The 23,902-nt window shown below is 32.4% G+C and overlaps 1 protein-coding gene and 1 pseudogene across 2 annotated transcripts; one reads left to right on the top strand and one right to left on the bottom strand.

Moving 5' to 3' along the window:
* The first annotated feature begins 2,787 nt into the window (after nucleotides 1-2,787).
* Nucleotides 2,788-9,564, top strand: LOC131173444 (protein TIC 20-IV, chloroplastic-like). 2 transcript variants are annotated; one of them, XM_058135806.1, is made up of 4 exons: nucleotides 2,788-3,039; nucleotides 6,630-6,831; nucleotides 8,507-8,676; nucleotides 8,808-9,564. In XM_058135806.1, the coding sequence occupies exons 2-4, from the start codon at nucleotides 6,713-6,715 to the stop codon at nucleotides 9,461-9,463; spliced, it is 945 nt and encodes a 314-aa protein (XP_057991789.1). In that variant the 5' UTR covers nucleotides 2,788-3,039; nucleotides 6,630-6,712; the 3' UTR covers nucleotides 9,464-9,564. The 2 variants fall into 2 exon arrangements, with proteins under 2 accessions (XP_057991789.1, XP_057991788.1); XM_058135805.1 differs by having other exon boundaries at nucleotides 2,789-3,039; nucleotides 6,653-6,831.
* Nucleotides 9,565-10,675: 1,111 nt separating this feature from the next.
* On the bottom strand, nucleotides 10,676-12,691 carry LOC131173169 (replication protein A 14 kDa subunit-like; annotated as a pseudogene).
* Nucleotides 12,692-23,902: the final 11,211 nt, after the last annotated feature.

Below are 23,902 nucleotides of genomic sequence, written 5' to 3'. Positions count from 1 at the left end.
ATATGTTATGATTGATACTACAGGGTGTGTGAGTGCTCCAAATTACCTTTTTGATGTTATGATGTGAAAATGTTATTGATGTTGCATTTCACTCTACAGGGTGCATTAGTTTTAGATAGTTATAGGGATTATGGTTAAAATTGATATTTTACTCTCTGAGTCGAACGCTCACTCCTGTTCAAAAATTTTTACAGGCCACAGGAGGATATTTTTGAGGTTAACATGCTTTCTCCCTCTCAGGTCAATTATTACTGTTTGTATAAACTTGTTAAATCTTAGAATTTCCGCATGTGTTAGAAATGTTTATTTGATTTGGGTCTGTAAACTAAATTATTATTTTAGGACCTGTAAACTTAATATGCTATGCATGTTTGATGGATTGGATGAGGGAGCTGAGCTCCTATTTATTATTATGTTAATGAGTATGTGGAGGGTGAGCTGAGCTCCCCAATGGATTGTTTATTGTGTTTATAGGTCGGGTGAGTCGAAAACTCCCCGTTGGAAAGTCCATTTTATGGCCGGACTCTGTCCGCTTGTTTTTTTGAATTTGGGCCCAATGGGCCTTAGAATTGGGTAAATGAACAGTTAGGCTTACTACGGGCCTCGGGGGCTTTAGGCTGGCCCAGGTCCTAGTGCCGGTCCGGCCCATAGGTTGGGTCGTGACAAAATTCATTGATAATTTTACGAGGGAAAAAATCTAGCCATTAGAATTTTAAAAGTGTATTTAATTATAATTAATAACGGACTTCAAAATCCGTTGTTAGATTTTGTAACTCGTTGCTAATTAGCAACGGATTTTGAAATCCATTACTATTTTCAGTGGGAAAATATATTTTAGTGTTTAAATTTAGTAACATATTTAAAATCCGTTGCTAATTCGTGTATATATTTCTTCGTATACTTTATTTTCCTTCCTCATATCATTTATTCACTTATTTTCTTCTCTCTTTTTTCATTTTCTTTTTAATTTTATAATTTTTTTTCTTCCTTTTATTTTTATTCTCTTCACTTTATATTGATTTTCTATTATCAATTTCTTTCCTTTTATTTCATTTTCTTCTCAAATCTCTAATTACTTTTCTTCATTTTTTTTCCTTTTCTTCCTTTTTTTTTTATTTTCTATTATTGATTTCTTCCCTTTTCTTTCGTCTTCTTCCCTTATCTTCCTAATTCTCTCATCATTTTTTCACTTTTCCTCTCATTTTCTTCCATTTTCTCTTATCATTTTTTTTCTATCATTTCTCTCATATTCTTACTTATCCTATCATTTTCTTCACTTTTATCATTTACCATTTATTTTCCTTTTTCATTAATATAATTTTCCCTCACTTAATTTTTTTCACTATAATTTTTTTAGAAATAATACTTTTTACTCTCATTATAATATGTCTATAATAACTATTAATGACAATTTATGTATCAATTAAAATTTATAAATTAGTTATAATATTAAAATTAAAAATTATAATATTAAATAGCAGTCAAATTAGTAATGAATTATAAATCATTTGCAATTAACAATGGAAGTCCGTTACTAAATCGATAACAACAACGAATTATTTTTTGTAAATTTTTTTATTTTTTTAAGTTAATTAAATTAGCAATAGAAAATTTTGTCCATTATTAATTGCAGTGAAAGTAAATATGTTGCTAAGCTCGTTACAATGAACAAAAATCAATTGTACGTGCATTGTTAATAAGTGTTTTTCTTGTGGTGCATTGAATGTACAATTAAACAACTAATCATCATTTATTTTTCTTTTTTAAAAAACATATCACAATAATTTTTTAATAAAATTATATTAAATGTTAAATAATTTTTAAAACAATCAATCAATATTTTCAAATAACATTATATATAAAATTAAACATCTAATCCATATTTATTTTTTTTAATAAATATATCACAACAAATATTTATGTAAAATTATATTAAATAAATCACCTTGAGAGAGATATAGCAAAAAATTTGAGGGGTGTTTGAGAGTTGGACAAGTTAAAAGAGATAAAACATCTAACAAAAAATTTTAAATACACGAGAGGAAAATTTATTTAGCGCAATGATTGTATATAAGACGAATGTTCACTGGTTATTAATTATAATAGAACTCGTATAAATTGACTATAATGAATTATCTGTTAGAAATAAGTTAGATCATTGTAGATTGCATGATTAGAAAATATGTGTACTTAAAAATACGCTTATATTCATGATTTTTTATAAATAATTAAGAACGAAAACGAAATGATAGGTTCACAACTTTCAATATTCATATTAAATGAAATTTTCAGAATATATATATATATATATATAGGACTAAGAGTTGGGTCTTTTTCTTAGTGGGCTTATGGCCTGAACCATTACAGACTTGCATAATCATAAAACTCAATCTATTTAAATATTATCAATTACTAAACTTATTATTTGATATTATTATTTAATTTATCAATAAACTTAATAATTAATTAATATTAATTCACATACAAATATAAATAAATAATCCAACGTTGCCATAATATAATAGTTGTATTTTAAGATTTTTCATGAGAGAGTAGGATGGGTGAGATTGAGTATTTACCGTGCGTGAAAAAAAAAGGGTGCCTTTTCAAGAGCCGACATTGCATGTGGGCTGATAGGGTAAAACGTTGCGTTTTAGGAGCAGTTATAACCGACTTTCCGCAGGGGAGCTCTGTCGATAAAATGTGAAAAATTGAAACGCATGACGGGTTTTAGGAGGGGTTTTTCAGAAGCTGTCTTAAGGATCTCTGAGTCTCTCTCTCTCTCTCTCTCTCTCTCTCTCTCTCTCTCTATCCCCTTCGTCTTCATCCTTTTCTTTCAACAAAACTTCCGAGAGATCCTTAACCAGAGATTGCATCTTCCAACTTCATTTTGGGAGAAAAGAAGACGACGCGAGAATTCTGGTTCGCGGGCTTTTATACCTTTCTCTCTCGTTCGACAAGAAACTCTCTTTGGCAGAGGAAGAGGAAACAGTTTCCAGAGGGCATAGCAGCATTCCGATTCTTCAATCTCGCTCTGTGGTGAGATATTCTCTGTGCTAAACTATTGTTCTTCTCGATGAAAATCACCTCAAATAGAAATCTGTTGCACTTGATGACCAACCCATGGCTTGGGGTTATTATTATTATTGTTATTATTTTTTTACTTGTGTTTAAATTTCCTCAAATGGGATCATTAGTACTTGAAAAATAATCATGAATTGCAGATGTTTAGGTGTTAAAAAGCCGCCTGGTCCTGGATAGATATGACGTTTTATGCTTGAGGTTTTCATTGTTTGGTATTTCCATTTGTAAGTGATGATGGTTAGAGTAAAGCTTTTCTGGGTAATTTATTCCTGTTTGGCAACTAAAATTTTATAAGAATTTAATACAATTGATTTCTTTTTCTATCAATTCTTATATTTGGAAGCTGAATAGTGACAAAATTCAACTTAAGAAATATTTATTTTAAAAGAAATAGAAATCATTTTTAAAATAATCAGCCTATTCGGAAGCTAAAAATTTGCAAGAATTCAACTCGATTGAAATTTGTTTTTTTTTTTTTTAATATCATGTTTGGAAATCTAAGGCTTTCTTTGGAATCCAAGAAAAGAGTTGAATTGAATTCCCATATAATCATACAACTTAAAAGGAAAGCCTTAGGTTTTCAATCAAGAGAATTGACCAAAAAAGAAATTAATTGAATTAAATTTTTATAAAATTTTAGTTTCCAAATAGGGGTTAAATGATTGTATAAGAATTGAATTGAATTCTTTTCTTGCAAATGATTTTTTCCAAACCAAACCTATATCAATTGTTGTTGTGCATGATCAAGACCTAGTCAAATTTTGTTTTAGAATGTTGATACTTCCTCACTGTTTAGGAATGTTAGAATAAAATTTGATTTAAGATTCATAGCAAAATTGCCTAGATCCTATCTGGGTTGATAATCTCTGTTTCTTTAGTTTGTCCTCATATAGAATGCATTGTTTGCTAAGAATCTCAGATTGGCTTTGAATTTGAAACTTTAATTTTATTGCAACTATGCAGTTTTTTGACATGATCACAAGTAATTTGCCAGTGTACTTAGCAACCGTGTTTAGTTCCAAAGTGTCTCGCCTTATTTTCCTTTGAATTCTCAATCATCCAATTTCAACTTTCTTTATTTACATATCCTCTACTATCTCCTCTCATCTTGTCCCTTATTCTCTCTGCTCTCACTAATCCTAGCACCATTGCCACCTCCATAACAATCCCACTACGCCATCTTCATGTTCCACTCACCATTACCATGTTCTTCTACCATTCTACGGAAAAGGATAACAGAAGAGGGAAAACCACTTGATGCTGTGGTTACCCATCTCATTCACATGAGATTCATGTCCAAATCAAGTAAGTTTTGTTCTGATTTCTACCTTTTCCTTATAATTTTTCTTCTCTATCAATTCTTTCCTCTTTCTGTTTCTAAATCTCTAAATTTCCAAGCATTGGTCGCATCTTTTGTTGACAACAAAACGCTACTGGCTCCATCACTTCATAGTAATGTGACTTGATTCATTGATTCAAAGCCATTTCCCTGTTTTGTAAATTAAAGTTCTTTCTACATAGTATTTCACAAAGAACAGGAGGAAAAAGCATGGTGTCTTTGAAAGACATAGTGCCTTCAGCTCAAACCAATATAAATGCACAATTCATACTTCTGGACAAAGGCAGGACAGCGATGGAGGGTCAGAAAAAGACACACTTGGCCCTGGTGGCTGATGAGACCTCTGCTGTGCACTTCTAGTTTTGGGGGGGATGAAAGTGATGCTTTTGAGCCTGGTGATATAATCCATTTGACCAATGGCATTTTCTCCTATAACAGGAACAATTTTGTTTTGAGGGCAGGCAAGAGGGGGACCTAGAGGAAGTGGGGGGAATTTACTATGGCATTTGTGGAGACACCTAACATAAGTGAGATTCGTTGGGCTCCAAACCCTAATAATTCAAAGAAATACGTGTGCAAGGCTCTTATTTTCACCCATTCTCATATTTTTCCTTTATTGGCTTAAAAGCGATGTAGTTTTTGGTTTTCAGTGTCAGTTCAATAAGCCTCCACCATCTTCTCTTGCCACCCAACATTTTCATGTTCTTCTACCCCTACACCACTCACCATTTTAATCCTGCAAGTTGCAACCTTAATATTGCTGACCTTTCCTCCCTTTGTTCTTTCTCTACACCCTTGTTAACTCTCAAACCACTACCACCATTGCCTGAAACATTCCCCCTCCACCTCTCCTTCCATCCATCATTTCCATGTTCTTCTATTCCTCTGCAGAAAGCATAGCAGATAGAAAAGAGGAAAAACTACTTGAAAGCTTCAGTTACCAATCCCATTCATCCGACATGCATCTCAAACTTGATCGTGTTTTCTTCTGATTTCCTTTTTGCTTTTCCTTGGTCTTCTAATTTTTCTTCTCTATCCACTCCTCACCCTTTCTGTTTCTAATCCTCCATTTGCTTCTCTATTTATCTAAGTACTAGCCGCATCTCTTGTTGAAAGCAAAACATGAGGCTTAAAACTGGCTCAACCACTTTGCAATGATGTGACAATTCCATGATAATTCTATTTTTTTTCTGTTTAAAGAATGTAAAAATATATTATTTTTCAATTTTTTTTTGTTCATCTATTTTCATCATGTTTTTAATGTGAAATTTTATATTATATACAAATTTGTTAAGCACGTATGTGGCTTTTGATTCTCTGGTGCTTAATCCTTGACTTGTACTCAACCTTGATAGTTTGTAATAATTTCTTCTTGTTGTAATTAGTTGAAGAATTTTCTCTTCACAATAACATAATGCAAATTCACCAATTCAGATTTTAATATTTCTTTTTTTTTTCTTTTCAATAGTTAATTTGTTTATTTACTTATCTATGTATTCAATGAGATTTTTTTGTTTTATTATGCGAATTGATTTTTTTAGTCCTGATTATTTGTGCCTTGTGATTCTTTGTTACTTAATCCTTGTGTTGAATACAGTACCCCGGGCGTGTGCCAAAGCCCAGGCACATGCCTAGGGCATGTGAAGCATTGTCCAGCACTGTGTCCCTCGGCCATAAACATGAATAGTGTGTTTTTTTTTTTTCGTTTCCAAAGTGTTTATCAGTCTAACAATGTGTTGGCTTCTAATTTGGGCTAGATTTAGTTCAGATTTGGATTATTTTATTTTTCTATTAGGATTTTTTTTTTATGATTTCCCATTTTAGTTAGGTTTTCGGTTTTCCCTATTTTTTTTGGGATTCCTATCTTGTTTAGGTTTAATTAAACTTCCTACATAGTCGATTAATTTTTCTGTTAGGCTTAGGAGATTATAATCTCTATAAATAAGCCTTAATCCTATATATTTTAGTTAGAGTTTTTCATTAAAAAAAAAATCCAGCAGAGAGATTTCATTGTGTGTGTGTGAGTGTGTGTGTGTGTGTGTGTGTGTGTGTGTGTGTGTGTATTTAAGCTTCAAACTACGTCAACTTTAGCTTCATTCTACCAACTTGTCAAATTTTGAAGCCCTTTTTAGTTTTATCTTGTCCACCAACCTAGTTTTTGTGGCAAAATAGTGGCATGTGTTATTGATTATGTAAATAATGCTAGGTTCCCATTTCTTGGATGTGAAGGAACTTTTTAAAAGCGGTTCAAAAGGAAATTTTTAAGAGAGAAAACACAAGAAGTTGAGGATGACTGTGTTAGCTGTTAGGGCAGCTGCAGCCACCACTGCTACTCAGGCCTCTCGCCAAGCTCTCAAGCCAACTATGCTTCTTGCTCCGGGCATTGTTACTGTTGCTACTGCTTACAGGTACGTGTTCTCTCTTTTGTTTTTTTTTTGACAGAAATTTATGAACACAATGATAAAGTAGTACATTTAAAAGATACTTAATTTAGGGATATTTCATTTAGATTTTGGGACCTAGCTAACAGCTATTTAAACCCCAAAGGAAAAAAAGGAAAGCTGTTGTTCAACAACCATTAATTTTTTAAAACTTTCATTTTTTAGCTTTTCCCATCAGCTAACAGTTAATTTGATTTTTGTTTTTTAATATTTGGGCTAATTTGCCTCTAATAAATTTGCTAATTGAAAGTTTGTCCTTTTCATTTATAGTTCATATAAAGATAATTATTTATTAAAATAAAATATTATAAATAATATTTGGAATAACTACTATGTTTATATTTTTAGGCAAAAAAAAAATATTCATTGCAAACATATATAGAAGATAAATTAAAAATAATTTAAGATATTAACATATTTTTAAAAAATTACGCCCTTAATGGTGTTATTCAGCAGATCAACATTAAATTGCAATCACTGGCAAATTTTTACCAAATAGTTAATATTTATGGTTTACGACCTACCATCTATCTATAAGTGCTACTAGTTATTAGCATGGCTAATAGCTGAATTAAACCGGCCCTTACATCTAACTGCCCCTAATACATATATTTTTTATGTGATGTTTCATTTTGTTTCTATTTGTGTTTCTTAGTATATATGTGAACTTGATCAGATTTGTTTTAATAGAAAATCTCATTTAAGGCTTCGAGTGTAAAAAATTTCATTTAGCCTTGTTCTTTACGTGGTATTTGTGCAGATTTTACTGAAGTTAAGAACATATTTTAGAACTTTTAAATTTTTATTTTAAAACCTTTTGATGTGGTAGGAGATGTATCAATCAAATTGTTTGTGCGGTCTTTAATTGAGACATATATGAATTCAAAAATTATGAGATAGTTCTATATAAGAGGATTTTGTGTTAGAAATACATGGCTTGTTGGTTTAAATTTTGTATTTGTTGAAATTTTGACTTGGTTTGCACTGTTGAATGGGAGGAATAAATTAAATGGGCATATCCTTCGATATTTTAACTCTTTAATATAGTGTCTGGGTTACATATTGGCCATCATTATGTTGTTGCTTCAACAAAATGTCCTGTAATGGACAATGCATTGCTCCTGTTTTCTTTTATGAACCAGTTGAGGCTCCTTTTAGGTCAAAAGGAGAGTTTATACACAAATTGCACGAGTCATGAACGTGTCAATTTGTGAGAACTGTTACTTTGAATGAAAAATGATATATTTTTAATAAAGGATTGAATACAAATTTATATGCGCTTGCTCCTATAATCACACTAACTAAATGGGATCGTCTATAAATTCTATCCCTATGATTTTGCTAATTGATTTGAATATCTACTAGTTGACTTCCTATTCTATAATAAGAACTAAGTGTGATATGCAGAGGCTCTTTTGCCTGCTGCATAATAGACCAAGTTGATTGGTGTTATGTGTATGAGGCTCTCTTTTGATGGCAGCAGTCTTTTCAGTCTCTTTGAAGACTAGTTTTGAAGTATATATTTGATGAAAGATGAAAATCCAACAAACTAAATAAGTGGATGAATTCTCCCATTGAATAAAATTTGTTGTTTGATCTGTTTGTGATGGTATTTATATGTTATATTGTCACTGACAACCAGGTGCAAGGATGTGATTTTTGATGGATGTACCAAGATTATAGGGGCAGGTAAGCCCTTGCGAAGTAGCCCAATTGTTTTGTGCAGACCTAACTTTCCTGCCTTGCCTGGTTTGTCAATGAGCATGAGTTCACAAGGCCCTAATCAGCAGCTGCATGCCTGCTCTTCTAAAGGTTATTAAATTTCCTTGTCTTGCACATTCCTTTGAACAAAATTTGTTGGTAAATTCTTCTTTCTTTTTCCTTTGGTGGTTATTTCTTTAGAATGTTGAACATTGTAATCTTTTTGTCATTTCACTTGGCAGAAAAAAAGTTCTCCCACCGTTCTGCTGCATCAACCTCAGTTTTTGGAGGTCAAGATAGCCACTCTTACGGAATCCCTAGATTACCTGCTCAGCGAAGTTCCTCTGACCTCCCTAGAGCATACAAGAATGACTTTTTCAGGTTGCCCTTCCCACTATTAGATGAGAAACCAGAATGGTGGTGGAGGACATTAGCTTGTCTTCCCTATTTGATTGCCCTGCAGCTGTCAGATGCTGGGTATTTTCTCCAGCCCTTCCTAGAACATCATGACTACTTCCAAGATTTGATATATTTTGTCCCAGGAGCTGTCTCGAGATTACCACCTTGGTTCACAATGCTTTATTACTACATTGCTTATATTGGAATTGTGAAGAACAAAGAGTGGCCTCACTTTTTTAGGTTCCATCTTATGATGGGCATGTTGTTGGAAACAGCCACGCAGTTGATATGGTATACGAGCAACTTCTTTCCTCTCATACACTACAAAGGTACGTATGGGATGTATTATTGGGCAGGTGTGGGATTAGCATACATTTTGGTTCTGTTGCAGTGTGTACGGTGTGCTCTTGCTGGTGGTTATGCTCATATCCCTGGAATTAGCGACGCCGCCCTAATCCATACTCTGTTTAATTTAGGAGGCTTCCAGCGGCCATTCTAGGAAGGGCCTCAGGGCTTGAGTTCACATACTAGGATTGCTGGCATGTGATTTTGGACAAGGGAAAGAAATAATGGAAAATAAAATGGATAGGATCTAGTGCAGTTTTTTAATTCTCTATATTTTGTATGCTTAATATTGTTTGGAGAAAATTTAAATGATTTTTTTGGCATAAATTGAGACATCAGATTTCTGTTGTGTATTTTTATGCCTTTTAAATGGTATCAATAGGGGGTGTTTGATTCCAGCGCGAGTCCGATTCTAGCTAAGAGCCAAAATCAAAGCTAAACATTTGGTTTTTTAACTTTTAGGAGTCATATTTGGAATCAAAATTCGGTTCTGATTCCAAAAAATAATTTTGATTTAGTTATAATTCTAGTTTCGGTTTTATTTTTATTTTAATTTTAATGCTAATTTCATTTCAAATCTTGATTTTTACACATAAAATGACATCATTTTAAAATAGAAAAAATAATCTTAAATTTTTAACATGAAAACAACAATAAATAATAATATTAACCTTAAAATAATATTATTAATATAAAAATATATTTCTTAATTACATATTTTTGGTTATATAGTTTTTAACTAATATATATATATATATATATATATATATATATATAATTAAGAAATGAAATGCGTATTGTGATTTAATCATATAATTAAGGATTATAGAATAGTTTATTAGTGCATTTAAAACTAAAATTATTTTAAAAGTTAGAATAAAAGATAATATTAAATTAGATGCACTTCTAATTTTATATATATATATATATAATTGATTCTTTAATTCGATTTCGATTCAGTAAGTTTTAGTTTAATTCTGAAATGATTCTAGTTTAGATTTTGATAAAAAAATCAGAATCAAACTAAGTAAATATAAGCTTGATTTAGTACGGTTCAATTCTTGTAACAATAGCTCTTTCTTTAGTTTGAGTATGGTTTTTCGGTTTGGTCTGTACAGCTCTAAGTAAGGGGATTTCGATTGCTAGGGGAAGGTGACTATTCCACTTGGCAAAATTTCTTAGTAAACGTTCATTAGCGTGGATGAAAAGGTGTTAGAACACATGATTGGCATTGTGCAGAGCGGACATGTTAAAGTAATGCGCTTTAAACTGTTTTATGCAATAGCCCTAATGATTATATCATCATGACTTCCATTGATATTCATATATATTTAGGTTAATTCATAGGGGACAATAATAATAATAATAATAGAAAACCCTGCTCCATATGATTACATTAACAAGACAGAATCTGAACAGCAATTCAGAAAAACCTAGGCCTTGCAAATTTCGTCAGTCTTAATCAACACATGAAATAGTAACTAAACTACTTTCCTTTACAATCCCGACTTCACCATGATTGCAGTAGCTACTCCGCACAGAAGCAAGGCTTTGGAAGCTGCCACGGCACGCTCCTAGAGAAATAAAGCTTTGAATTCCCCGTTTGCAAGTTGGCATAGTTGATTGTAAGAGTGGGCATCTGCAAAAGAAATGAGGTTTAGAAATCAGATATCCTACCAATAATAAAAAAATCAAAAAAGGGGAAAAAAATAAAGACGAGAAGAGGGGAAAATTAGATAGCTATGAAATCAACTTTGAATTGGTGTGGAACATTCTGTGCAGGCACTTGAGTTCTATCCTTTCAGGTTAAATTTTCGGGGTGCTAAGCTAACTGTAAAACAATTGATAGTAGGAGTATTTAAGTTTAAAGGAAGCTAAAAAACAACACATAGAATCTGAAAGCTCAAACAATTTCAACCAACCAATTACCAAAATAGATAGATTGATACTGTACAACTATGATTCCATGGCGATGGTCATGAAATATGTATGTACAAGGAAAAACGACTGGAAGCACTTCATACCAAATGTTTTGCCAAAGTCGGTTCATAATTCAGCACAGATTGATTGGTTGCTCTCAGCAACACCAATAACCTCCACATAACTCATAAGAGGAGCAGATGACAAGCCCTTTATAGTCCATTGATGTTCGTCTGTAGATTTTCCAATCATGTCTCCACCATCAGATTTAATAACTTGAACCACTGATCGAACCTTTTTCCCTACATACATCTGCAACGACTCTCCATTAACAAAAATTGCAGGGCTTGATGTATCCATATCCTGCAATGTAAACATAATTGACACTAACAATTATGGTCATTAAGAGGAACAGACACCCATTTGAACTTTAAAGCACAAGTAGGTTTAGAAGAGGTTAATTTATGAGCATATAGTTCCATGGGGAGTGCTGGAAATTCAACATAAAATACTTTCACTTGCGAAGACAACTCATCTAGCAGAACCAACAAAGTAAATACATGTTTTGTAATTTAATCGAACATAATGAGATTTGATAAAAAAAATTCAATTGAACAAAGAACTGGAAATTCATTTTTATTTTTTAATAAATTACATTTTAGTCTGCAAAACAATGTAACTCATGGTACAAAGCAATAGCAAGTGAATCAAGATTAAGGAAATGAAATCACCACCGGATCAATTTTGCTCAGGACCTTAAAGACTATAGAGTGAAAACAAAACAAAGAAGTGACAATGAATAATGAGAATAATGATACAATACTAAAGAAATAAAAAGAATTTGCAACTCCCATTGCTACCAAATTTCCGAGATCTTATTTTTCTAATGAACTGGAAAATGAGAACAATGATTGTTTCAAATGTTATACAGAAGATATCAAACAATACAATATCCGATAATAAACCAGATTTAACAATTTGAGGAAGTAAAAGCTAAAATCTAGCAGCCCCATCAGGTAAATCCGGGATTTGAATCTACCCACTATACCTTCCATTCAACTACCCCAAAAAGGCTAAACAAAATGTAGTTTCTATTGCCAAAGAAGATGCTACTATACCAAGTTGATGAACAATCAAATTGCAAGGTTAAGATGAAAATTACTGAAAACCAATTATTAATTCTCATTTGCAATCCAAATTAAGCGATCAGCTGCTTACCTTTAACGATTCCTCGAAATTTTGAATATGACGACTGGGGATCTGATAGAAGACCAATTAATCTACAAGTTAGAAAATCAAATGAGCAGCGTATTGGCGAGATGAAAGAAGAAAGAAAGGCATATACATTACCTAGAAGATCTGCATCTACGCACTATGCAGTTGAGCTAGAAGAGATCAGAGATGACGCTGCTAATGAAGGGTTTTGGGGGAAGGTGCTGAAAGTTGAAACAAACAAAAACAAAGGGCGGGAAAATAACCAAGCTTTTTGGCGGGAGCATTTATATAATACTAGTTTGCAGGACACCGTGTTCAACACGTGGGTCCATTATATTTCTTACCCCAAATATTTTTTTATAAATTAATATATAATAATTATTAAATAATAATAATAAAATGTTTAAAAATAATAATAAATATAAGATATTACTTTTTAAATAAATATGAATATTGAATAACAATTATAAAGACTAATCATAAAAGTAATTTAAATCTTTTCTTATTTTAGTGATTTAATTCAAATATTTAAATTTTGACGCAATTAATAAGATTTTTAAAATTCATTCAAATTTTATTCTAACATTTAATTTATTGTATTTTTTTATTATTTTTTAATTTTATTGTGCTACTGATCTAATTTTACTATTATTATCAATTTATTTCCAACTTTATTTTAATATCTATGATCCATCAAAATTTTTAATTATTTAATTAAACGATGTGGTATAGTCATACTCTCTCTCTCATCGTTTTACAAACATCAAATTTCATCATTATTTACTACTCAATTGGTATCAAAATGAAATTATAAAATTAAAATATTACTTTTTAAGTATATATAAATTTTAAATAATAATTATATATATATATGGGATATGATGATATCATATTTAACTATAATTTACATATTTTCATATAAATAAAATGAGAATTAAATTAAAATATAATCATTCTTTAAAAAATCCATAAATTATAGATTTTAAAGATATTATATAATTTGAAATAAATTTTGCATCAGAATAATATGGTATAATTTCATTTAATATAAGTTTATTTATAATTAAACCTTTTTATCCAATAAATTTTATTCATGATAAAAATATTTTTGCAATAATATTGTATAAATTATAATATTATAATAATATTTAAATATCCTTTATTGAATATATTTTAAAATGATATTATTATAAATGAAAAGTAAATATAATTAATAATAGATTTATGAATTAATGTCCATTGGAGTGTATTGACATATTTAATTTGTTATTATTGTTGTAACTGTAAATATAATATAATAAATTGATAATAAAGAGAGCAAAAACTCTTTATCCAAGATTCATATTAATTTTTATCCCACTTACTTTAATTACATGTCTTAAAATAAATATAATTATAATATTCTTTTAATTCAATAAGTATAAATTAAGATGAATAATAATCGTATATACATAGTAATATAAATTTATATTTTTTTAAAAAATTTGAATATTACATGTTAATTCTTTGTTTTGCATTTTAAAAATCAGAGCTATATTTAGTTGATAATCTAGGCTTATATTTAGTTGATAATCAGAGCTATATTTGTTTTGCTCTTTGGAGTGACTATCTATAGTCCTTTTGTGTTATAACTTTTTCATCTTCTATCTCTTTGAGCTTTCAGCATGTTTTTGCTTAACATACTAACCTGAGGTTTATAGCATTTGCTATCATTTGCTATTTCATTTTTGTATTATGATAATTATATTCAAAAGTTCATAAATTTAATTCCATTTATTAAGTAATCCCTTTGTCTAAACTTTTGTTCTGGTTGTTCACTTTTATCTATCACTTTTCAAAATTTTTTTTATTCAAAATTATTTGTCAGCTTAGGAAGATTAAGGATAATTATTTTTTTTTTCAATTTTACCTTTATTTTTACTAAACACATTAATTGTTTCTACAATTTCCTAAAATCCTTCTTATAACTTCTTGCTCTCTTTTAATTAGATAAAATAAAGGATAATTTAGTTAAATGAAAGAGTTTTTTTTTTATATAATTTAGTTGATTTAATTGCTTTCTTAATCATTATGAAAACCCTTAAATGATAGATAACAGTGGACGAAGGAAGTATAATTTTACTAGTAGTCAACTATATAAAAGGTGGTCTAATGAGAGACAAAATTTTTTGTTAGAATCCAAGTTAAATTAGAAATAGGAGATTAAATAAAATAAGAAGTTTAGTATTAGAGTTCCAAAAGGATTAGTTTTTAGTTTTGTTTGAGCGACTTGTAATGATGAGAAAAATAATTAGTAGGTATATAATTATTTTTCCTTTGTAGTGGAATTATTGGTGGAGTAGGCTTATGCCAAACCAAATTAATTTTTGTGTTCTTTAATTTGTGTGGGTGTGATTTTCACAAGTAGTATTAGAGCTATGGTTCAAGATGATGAATACAAGATTTAAGGTAGAGCCGTCTAATGGAAAAAATAATTTCAGCCTTTGGCACAATACCGTGAAGGATGTCCTTGTGCAATAAGGATTAATCAAAACATTAAATGAAAAGTAACTGGTGACTATGAAGATGATGATTGGGAGAAGTTTTAACAAAGGGCAGTGAGTATGATTAGATTGACCATTAGATTGATGATAGCTCCTGATGTGAAGTACAATGTTTTGGAGGAGACTTTATCCATTGTTTTGTGGAGGAAATTGGAGAGTCTGTACATGTCAAAGTCACTCACAAATTGTTTGTACTTAAAGGAGTTATACCAACTCAAAATGGATAACGGTACTGATATGAGGGATCACCTTAATATTTTCAATAAATTAATTACTCAATTGGCTAGCGTTGGTGTGAAGATTGATGAAGAAGATGAAGCCCTCTTGCTTTTAACCTCTCTCTCACAATCTTATAAAAGCTTGGTGACAGCCCTAACCATTGGGAAAGAGACTTTAAATGTGGAAGAAGTTACCGTAGTTGTCTTGGATGATGAGAAATTTAAGAAGACAGATAGTAGCAATGAAAATGGAACTTTTGTTGTTGGTTCTAGTCATGGTAGAAGTAATCCATGTGAAAATAATAGGAGAAGAAATAGTAGATCAAGCTCGAGACCATGAGTAGACCTTGAAGATAGAGAATGCTACTACTATCATGAGAATGGCCACACTCAATACTATTATATGAAGATGAAGAAAAATCTTGCAGAGTTTAAACAATTCAAGAAAAGTCACTAAAAAGAAAAAGAAGGAACTGCTCTGTTTGCAATTAATGATGGTGTTGATAGTGAATGTTTGAATATGGATAATGATAAGAAAACGGCAAAAGCTCTATCACAATATGAGTGGTTAATGGATTTTTCTTACCCATTCCATATTTATTCAAAGGAGTGGTTAGATGTGATTAAAGAAAAGAGAGAGAGAGAGAGAGAGAGAGAGAGAGAGAGAGTCAAGCTAGCCAATGGGAATAAGATGGAAGTTGAAGGTGTTGATAGAGTGAAGATCAAGCTGCATAGTGATCGCGTGAAATTATTTGATTAAGTGAGTTATGTTCCTAAATTTGAAAGGTACTTAATTTCTTTGGGCAAGCTAGATTTTTTAGGTTATGGGTGTTCAATTCATGGTGGAGTCATGAGAGTTAGCTAAGATGCTCTTATGATCATGAAGGGTGAGAAGATTGGTGCAAAGAATCTCTACAAATTGGAAAGAAACACATTGATTGGAAGAATGCAATTTGAGGAAAGAGGCAACATCAATAATCAAGAGTACAAGAAAGTACCCAAAAGAAAATTAACTTTTGCAGAAGTATTGAAGACTAATTCCATTTGACTTAGAGGTGAAGATTGTTAAAGTCCAAGTTAAATTAAAATTAGAAGATTAGTTAAAATAGGAAGTTTAGTAGGATTTAAATTATAAAATTTTATAATTAGAGTCCCAAAAGGAATAGTTTTTAGTAGCATATATATATATATATATATATATATATATATATATATATATATATATATATATATATAGATAAGTAGTTGATCAACTATTATATTGTAGAGAGCTCACAAAGTGAAGAGGTGAGCAGAATTCTATGAGTTTTGTTTGAGTGAATTGTAAGGGTGAGAAAAATAATTAATGGTCATATAATTATTTTTCTTTTATAATGGATTTATTGGTAGAGTAGGCTTATGCTGAACCACTTTAATTTGTGTGGGCATGATTTTCACTACAATTTGTAATTCCAATTTTACCATTATCCCTTGTAAACTTGTACCCATCCTTTATTTCTTTCTCTCCTCTCTCCATTTTGGCTTCAAAGAGACATTCTTGTAAATGCTTCTCTTTGTTAGATTTATTTCTCAAGAAAAAACAAAAAACATTCCAACATGTGAGGGCTCCAAGGGCTCCAATTCCCAAAGGTTGTGTTTGAAATGCTCTTTGATTATTTTTTTCTTTGTCAAGAAAATTCTCTCAAATGCTATTCAACTCTAAAATTAACTTCACCACTAGAATGATCAACAAAACTCCAAATCTTGGTAAGGGAACAGAAATTTACATACTTTAACCTTCATTGAAATTTCAAAATGTGGCTGCTACTTTTGATTTAAACTATGGAAATTTAGGTGTACTTCTAGCTAGGAAATGATTCAAAAACTTAAACTAAATTTCAACAATATGATATATAGAGAAATTTAAAGAAAGATAATAGTAAATTTTGGTGGAAATCAAATGGAGAAGACAAATGAAATGCTTAAAAATTGGGTGGATTGAAGCCCTTGATGCGAGGGAGATAAACATTAAGCTAATTGAGTTATGAGGAAATCGAGTTGCCTAATGTATATGAAAGCATCACCTAAACCCACCTAAGGAAATTTGTGGTAGTAATAAGAACATGCTCAAGAGAACTTTAGTAATGTATCCATATATAGAATTGGAAGGCGTCCATGGTTACAGATTAGGGATTTACTAACTTGTAAACCTTTAGTACTGAATAACAAACTTAACAATAATGTTATGAACATATGGTGAGGGATTTTTCATCATGTATTGGACTCATACTTAGGCTAAAGGGTGAATTATGTGAGTGAATTGAACTAATTCAAAGGGCTTCTTATAGAGTAAGGTTATTAATGTCCCTATGCATAACAAATACATTTGAACTTTCCAAGAGGGAGTGATTTGATCACTTGATTCTAAAAGGTTATTAATGTCCCTTGCTTGAGGTTGCCTGCTCCAGACCTAGGCTTTCCCAATTTGATCACCTAACTTTCCTACTTGGATTAGGCAAAATTTAGTAAGACCGGTGCCCTTTAACACCCTTAGATATAGAATCAGACTCCTGATGCTTGGGGAAATGGCCATTGAAAATTGTAGGAAGTGAAAGACTAAATTTCTGTACCATCATCTACATGATTCAGGTTAATTTGTTTAAGATTTTGTTAGTTTTCTTTATCCATATGTCTAAGCTTTTCTTAAAAGACTCTAAAAATAGATAATGCATTAGTATTGCATCTAATTGGGATAGAAACCATCTCACCTTACTTTTGGTTAGGATTGGCAAGTAAGGCACATGTAGCTTTTTGTCTCATTTGATTTGAAATTGCGATTCTAAATCTCTTTTTCTCTTTAAGGAACTTGTCTTCATTCAAAGTGTTCCACCATTTAGGTAACTATAACATTGATTCTATCTCTTTTCATGTCCTTAGATCCAACAACATCTTTTCCTAACTTATCTTCAGATGAGTTAAGGAACTTGGCCAAAAATTGCAAAATAGAAAGAAAATAGTGAGAAAACATCCTACCATGGTAGGTTGAAAATGAAAAATAATGAATTTCTCCTATTGAGTGCGTAACATAATAATAATAGTTGAGAGGAGATATTTGTTTCAGAAGTCTCTAAAGTGTGTATATTATATATAAAAGAGGGGGACCTGCATTTAAAGCCTCAATTTAAACCTATGGTTTCACTCTCATTGCCATTCCTGTCACCCGTGTAACACCCCTATTGGTATAGCCTGGTATATTTCACTGTTCCGGTGACCGGTGTCGGTCCGGACAATTAATGGGATTAGGGCCACACTTAAGACAATTTGAGAAGCCATAAACACAAATAATTAGTAATGTTTAATTAGTTAACTATAAATAAGAAAAACATAACATAAGAGGTTAAACGAGCCGAGAGTCACAGCGATGAGTGACCTCCTCGAACAGCTGAAGTCATTTTAAACTCAAATTTGAACCGTAAAAAGTGTGACTGCGGTCATTAGGACCCTTATGAACAGAGTGGAAAAGAGAAAATCACGAAAAGAACTGTTAAGTCGTCAAATAATTAGGTCGAGGAGCCGAAGAAATATTGGATTATTTGCAAACCGATGAACCGCGAGGGCAATTTGATCAATTGACCACGAGAGTGACTCGACATAATCACAAATAAAATCGGAGAAAAGAAAATTTCGGAATCGACAATAGAATTAAAGAACTAATAGAAAAATAAATAGAAAAAAAAAAGAAAAGGAAAGAAGTTAGAAAAGTCAAAGGTGATGTCATAAAAGAATTAATAAATTGAATTAATTAATTTGGATTTAAGGGTCTTCCATAAGCAAAATAGATAAAAGAAAAAAAAAATTTTTGATTACTTCATTCCCGTCACTCTTTCTCCCTCATTTCTCTCATTTCCCTTTCCACCATTAACACCCATTTCAAGCTTTCAAAAGCTTGATTTTATTTTATAAACTCCCTAACTCCTTTAAGTAAGTCTTGTTCTTGGACTTTGACAAGCATCTTGACAACAAAAAGAGGAGGAAAGAAAGAAGATTTGAAAAGGGAGAAATTCAACAAAAGAGGTTAGTGGTTAGTTTTTAATATTATGTTTAAATTCATAATTAAGTAGTTGAATTACACTAGAAATTGTGGAAAAATACAATGAAATAAATTGTTGAAGGACCAAACCTAAATTTTAGTCAACTAGGGTTTGAGGATGTGTATGCATGAACTTGGTGAATTTAAAGGTGTATGTGAGCTTATTGGTGTTGAATGATTAGCATTAAAACAATTAAGTGTGATTAATTACAATAATTAGATGAATTAGGGTTTGGAGGCCTAGGGTTTGAGGCAAATTTTGGAGAAATACATAAATGGCATGTTTGACCTATTGTGAAGTGAAATAGTGGTCAATTATGACCAAATGAATTGTGTGGGAATGGTAGGAAATTAAACCAAATTCGTAGGTCAATGGTCATGCTGCTGGCAGCATGACCAAACCCACTTTGAAGGACCAAAACTCAAATTTTACAAGTCCAATTGATATGCCACCAATTGGAGATGAAAATAGACATAAAAGAGCACAATTTTCATCAAGGAACCATTGCCAAAAACTGACCAAAACTTGGTGAAACAATTGACCAAAGTGAGTTGATAGCAGGCTGCCACTGCACTAAACTGACCAAATGAACAGTAACTGTTCATTTGGTCATAACTTGAGCTAGGTAGGTCAAATTGACCTGAAATTTTACCAGCAATTAGATATGATATAGACCTAAAACTTTCATGAAGAACACCAACCCAAATTAGGCCATTAACTCATTCAAATCATTGAGCAAAGTTAAAATTTCTGTACTGAAATTCTGCAGATTTTTAGTTGAGCAGCAATGTTTGGATAGCTATAACTCTCTCTAGAAAACTCGGATTTAGGCGATTCTTGAACCGATGGAAACCTAAGACATAGTACAACATTTCATATGAAGAAAGTGAGACCAAATTATGAACTTAACTTGATCAAACAATTGACCAAAGTTGAACCAAAAATCTGACAGCACCTAAATTGCAGTATAAACAGTGTACGTGAACAGTAAACTTATTTTGGCCATAACTTGAGCTACAAAACTCCGATTGAGGTGATCCAAAAATGAGAATACACTTAAGACAATAAGGAACATTTTCTATGAAGGAAGTTTTGTCAAATTCCAACAGTAGATCGACCAATGGAATAGTGCAACTTCGGAAAACCAAAACCGAAAATTGGCAATTTTGCCAAAATGACCTAAGCTTTAAACAAATGACCAAAACCAACAAGTTTGGTGACCAAAATGTGGTATGTGGGTGAAGTTGGAGTTCCCATACCTATTAAGCCTTAGAAAGTCAATAATTTGACTTGAATAGTGCAGTGAATAGTAACCCGAAACACAAAATTTCGAGAACGTCGAATTTAACACGTTAGAGTTAGGTAAATGTGAAGCTAAGTTTATTTTGAATTTATTTTAAGTTCTAGTACTGAAACATTGTAAAATTGTATGTTTCAGTTGAAAAGAATATCGGGAAGGAACCCGAGGAACCGAGTCGAGGCTAAAGGACTTCTCGTTTGAGGTTTGTGCACAATATTACTATGCTTTAAAAAAAAAATTCATTGATTAAATGAATGAAATATGCATTTTATTGTTGCTTTGAATTGTTGAAAGTATTGTGACCTTACTTATGATGTTTTGATTCAAATTGTGAAATTTATTGTGTATATTTGAAATGACAATGTTTAGCAAATTGTTAAGATAAGTTTTAAAACCACAGTATCATGACCATATATTTGAACACCTCACTAGCACGACTAGTGGGGGTAATTAGTTTCGAATTTCGATTCCTTCTCTGGAGAAGTGTTGAGGTGTGCCAGTAGAAGAGGATGTGAATGGATATCCATATATTTGAGCTAGCTAGCCTTGTGACATGATTTCTCTTTAGCCTCTGGCTATCGAGATTCATGTGATTTCTCTTAGCCTCTGGCTATTGAGATTCTATTTGTTTCGAATGGCATGATTTAACTGTGAGTTTTATGAAATGTGTTTTGATACTTTGAAATAAACTTGGTTTACATGTAAAATCTTACAATGCATGATTGTATTTAATTTTCATGTTTAGTCAAATTTTTGAATGAATGTGCTTTAAGTTTTGCATAAAGATTATTTTAGTATATTGTGCACCACTGAGTCTTAGTACTCAGCGATAGCTTTTATTGCTGTCGCAGATACAGAAATTAGAGGAGCAGCAGACTGAGCTGCTGAGGTGTGTGAAGTCATCAGCTTGAAGTCTTCGGGTATAATTTATATCCTAACTGTAAATATTTCTTTTGATGTATATATTGCACATAAATGTATGGACATGTACATGGGTCTTGAGCAGCTTGTACAAAGTTTGTATAAAAGTTGTAATAAATTTTAATTTGGACTTTTTGAATGTAAATTTTAGTATGATGAATATATAAATTGTTTATCTTGAATGAAATATGAATAAATGATATTGATGGACAGTATTTTGAGAATTTTTGAACTTGTGAATTTTGAGAAATTGGTTGAGATTGAGTATGAGTTTGAAGCAGGGGTTAGATAATTATTGGAAGTGCTTTTATTTCAGGTATTTGAAGAACGGTTTTCTCAAAATACAGAGGAAACTCTGTCAAAATTTTTATAAGATTTGCGGAAAACTAAAATGGCCAAAAATATTAATTAGTTTTAATTTCAACTAAATGTTTTAAACACTTATTAGAAATGCTCACCACTTATCAAAAATAGGAAAATTGTTTTAAAATCCCTTGTAGGGTACTTAATGAGTTATCGGTGGGTGAAGTGCTGTAGTTCATTAGGTATTCTACGGGATCATGTGATGCCTTACAGAAGGGTAAGGTGTGACATGTTTTAGTGGTATCAGAGCAAATTTTTGAATTATGTTTTAAATTGTGAATTTGTGTTTTTCTTTGTTAAGTACAACTGCTCAATGTCCATAATTGTTACATACAGTGCATTACATCATGAATATGATCTAACGGAGGGAAATCTCCTTGTGTTATTTGTTCAGGAGATACCCTAACTTCAGATTGAAATGGAAGAAGGATCGCTCGGTTGAGCGATGCTGAAGCCGAGGCACAAGGAAGCCCAGCTTTACCGAATGTCGGTGGGTCAAGAAGACCCCACAAATGCCGCAAATTCTGCCTGATTCGCTGTGAGATAAGCGGCAATGTTTCAACAAATGGTCAGGGTATGTCCGCTCAAGCTCCACCCCAACCACCTGTGGCACAACCACGCCTCCAGACAGTTTGATAAATTGCTAAAGTATGAAATTTGCGAATTTAAAGTACAGTGGACCCTTTAGAGGCAGAGCAATGGCTTGAAAGAATGGGCCAGTGTTTAAGAAAGCATCTTGTCAAGATGAGCTGAAGTTGGAATATTCGTGTCGCCATCGCAAGGGATGCGTATGATTGGTGGAAGACCATCCCCACGGCTTGGTGAACCACCGATCTTGACACAGGATGACTTCATCGAGAGTTCGACAAATACATCCCGGATGCATATGTTGATCAAAAGCGCAAGAATTTTGAGTTTGAAACAAGGGAACCGAATCAGCAGAGTATGAAAGAGATTTCTCAAGGCTAAGCCACTATCTTTGAAGCTTAGTCTCCACCCCGAGACAGATGCAAGAGGTTTGAGTCCGGCTAAGGCAGTGCGAGAATGCAAGTTGTGGGTTTGAGACATCAGAATTTTCTGAATTGATCTCACAAGCCTTGGAATTAGAAAGGATAGAATCGAAGGGGCGGTGAGGAAGGGTTCACAAGAGAAATCGAGAAAAAGACAAGGGGAAAAATCGGTTGACAGAGTTACGGTGCTACCACTGGAAAGAGAAAAAACTTTAGTGAACCCAGCAGGGTCGGGGTGGAAAGATTTAGTAGAGGCAGATTTTCCTGACAGAGACCCCTAGGTCCGGCCGATCAGCGAGGGTTCACATGCCCGCCTGTGAGACTTGAGGTAATATTCATGGGGGGGAGTGTTATTGGGCCACTGGAGCATGCTTTAACTGCGGAGGCAAGGGTCATTTAGCAAGAGACTGTACTAGTGCTCCGAGATATGGTCCAGCTCCTACTACTGCCGAGGGATCTATTCAGAGTCCTGCTCCCAGAGGTTCACAGTCAGTTGGCAGAGGAAGAGGCAGAGGTAGAGGCACTGCTTCAGGCAGTCAGGGCACAATTGGTCAGTCAGGACAAGGAAGTGCTTCAACCAGAATCTACGCAATGAAACAGCGAGAAGAGGCTGAGACTTCTGATGTGGTAGCTGGTACATTCTCTATCTCTGATCAAGAAGTATTTGTATTGTTTGATCCGGGTTCAACCCATTCATATGTTAGTGCTAGCATAGTTTGTTCACTTGCTGTTCCATGTGTGCAAATGGGTTTTGAAGTGCTAGTAACTAGTCCGTTAGGACAAGAGGTCCGGGTCAACAGAATCTATAGAGACTGTCCTTTGGTGATCCAAGGACATGTTTTCCTGTCAGACTTGATTGAAATGCCCTTCAGAGAGTATGATATTATCTTGGGCATGGATTGGTTAGCCAGGCATCATGCTATGATTGACTGTAGACTGAAGACAGTCACTTTTGGTCTCCCTTTGTACGGTGATGTGGTAATACACGGGGAGAGGCATTTACTGCCATCAAACATCATTTCGGCTGCACTAG

Source organism: Hevea brasiliensis, chromosome 14 (assembly GCF_030052815.1).
Source record: "Hevea brasiliensis isolate MT/VB/25A 57/8 chromosome 14, ASM3005281v1, whole genome shotgun sequence".
Classification (NCBI taxonomy): domain Eukaryota; kingdom Viridiplantae; phylum Streptophyta; class Magnoliopsida; order Malpighiales; family Euphorbiaceae; genus Hevea; species Hevea brasiliensis.
This window is presented reverse-complemented; position numbering and strand designations above follow the sequence as displayed.

What these genes read in the sequence shown, in the direction of transcription:
- LOC131173444 (XM_058135806.1), top strand. Translation starts at nt 6,713, where the DNA reads ATGACTGTGTTAGCTGTTAGGGCAGCTGCAGCCACCACTGCTACTCAG. An exon ending in ACTGTTGCTACTGCTTACAG is followed by an intron (nt 6,832 to 8,506) that starts GTACGTGTTCTC and finishes ACTGACAACCAG; the next exon opens with GTGCAAGGATGTGATTTTTG. An exon ending in GCATGCCTGCTCTTCTAAAG is followed by an intron (nt 8,677 to 8,807) that starts GTTATTAAATTT and finishes TTCACTTGGCAG; the next exon opens with AAAAAAAGTTCTCCCACCGT.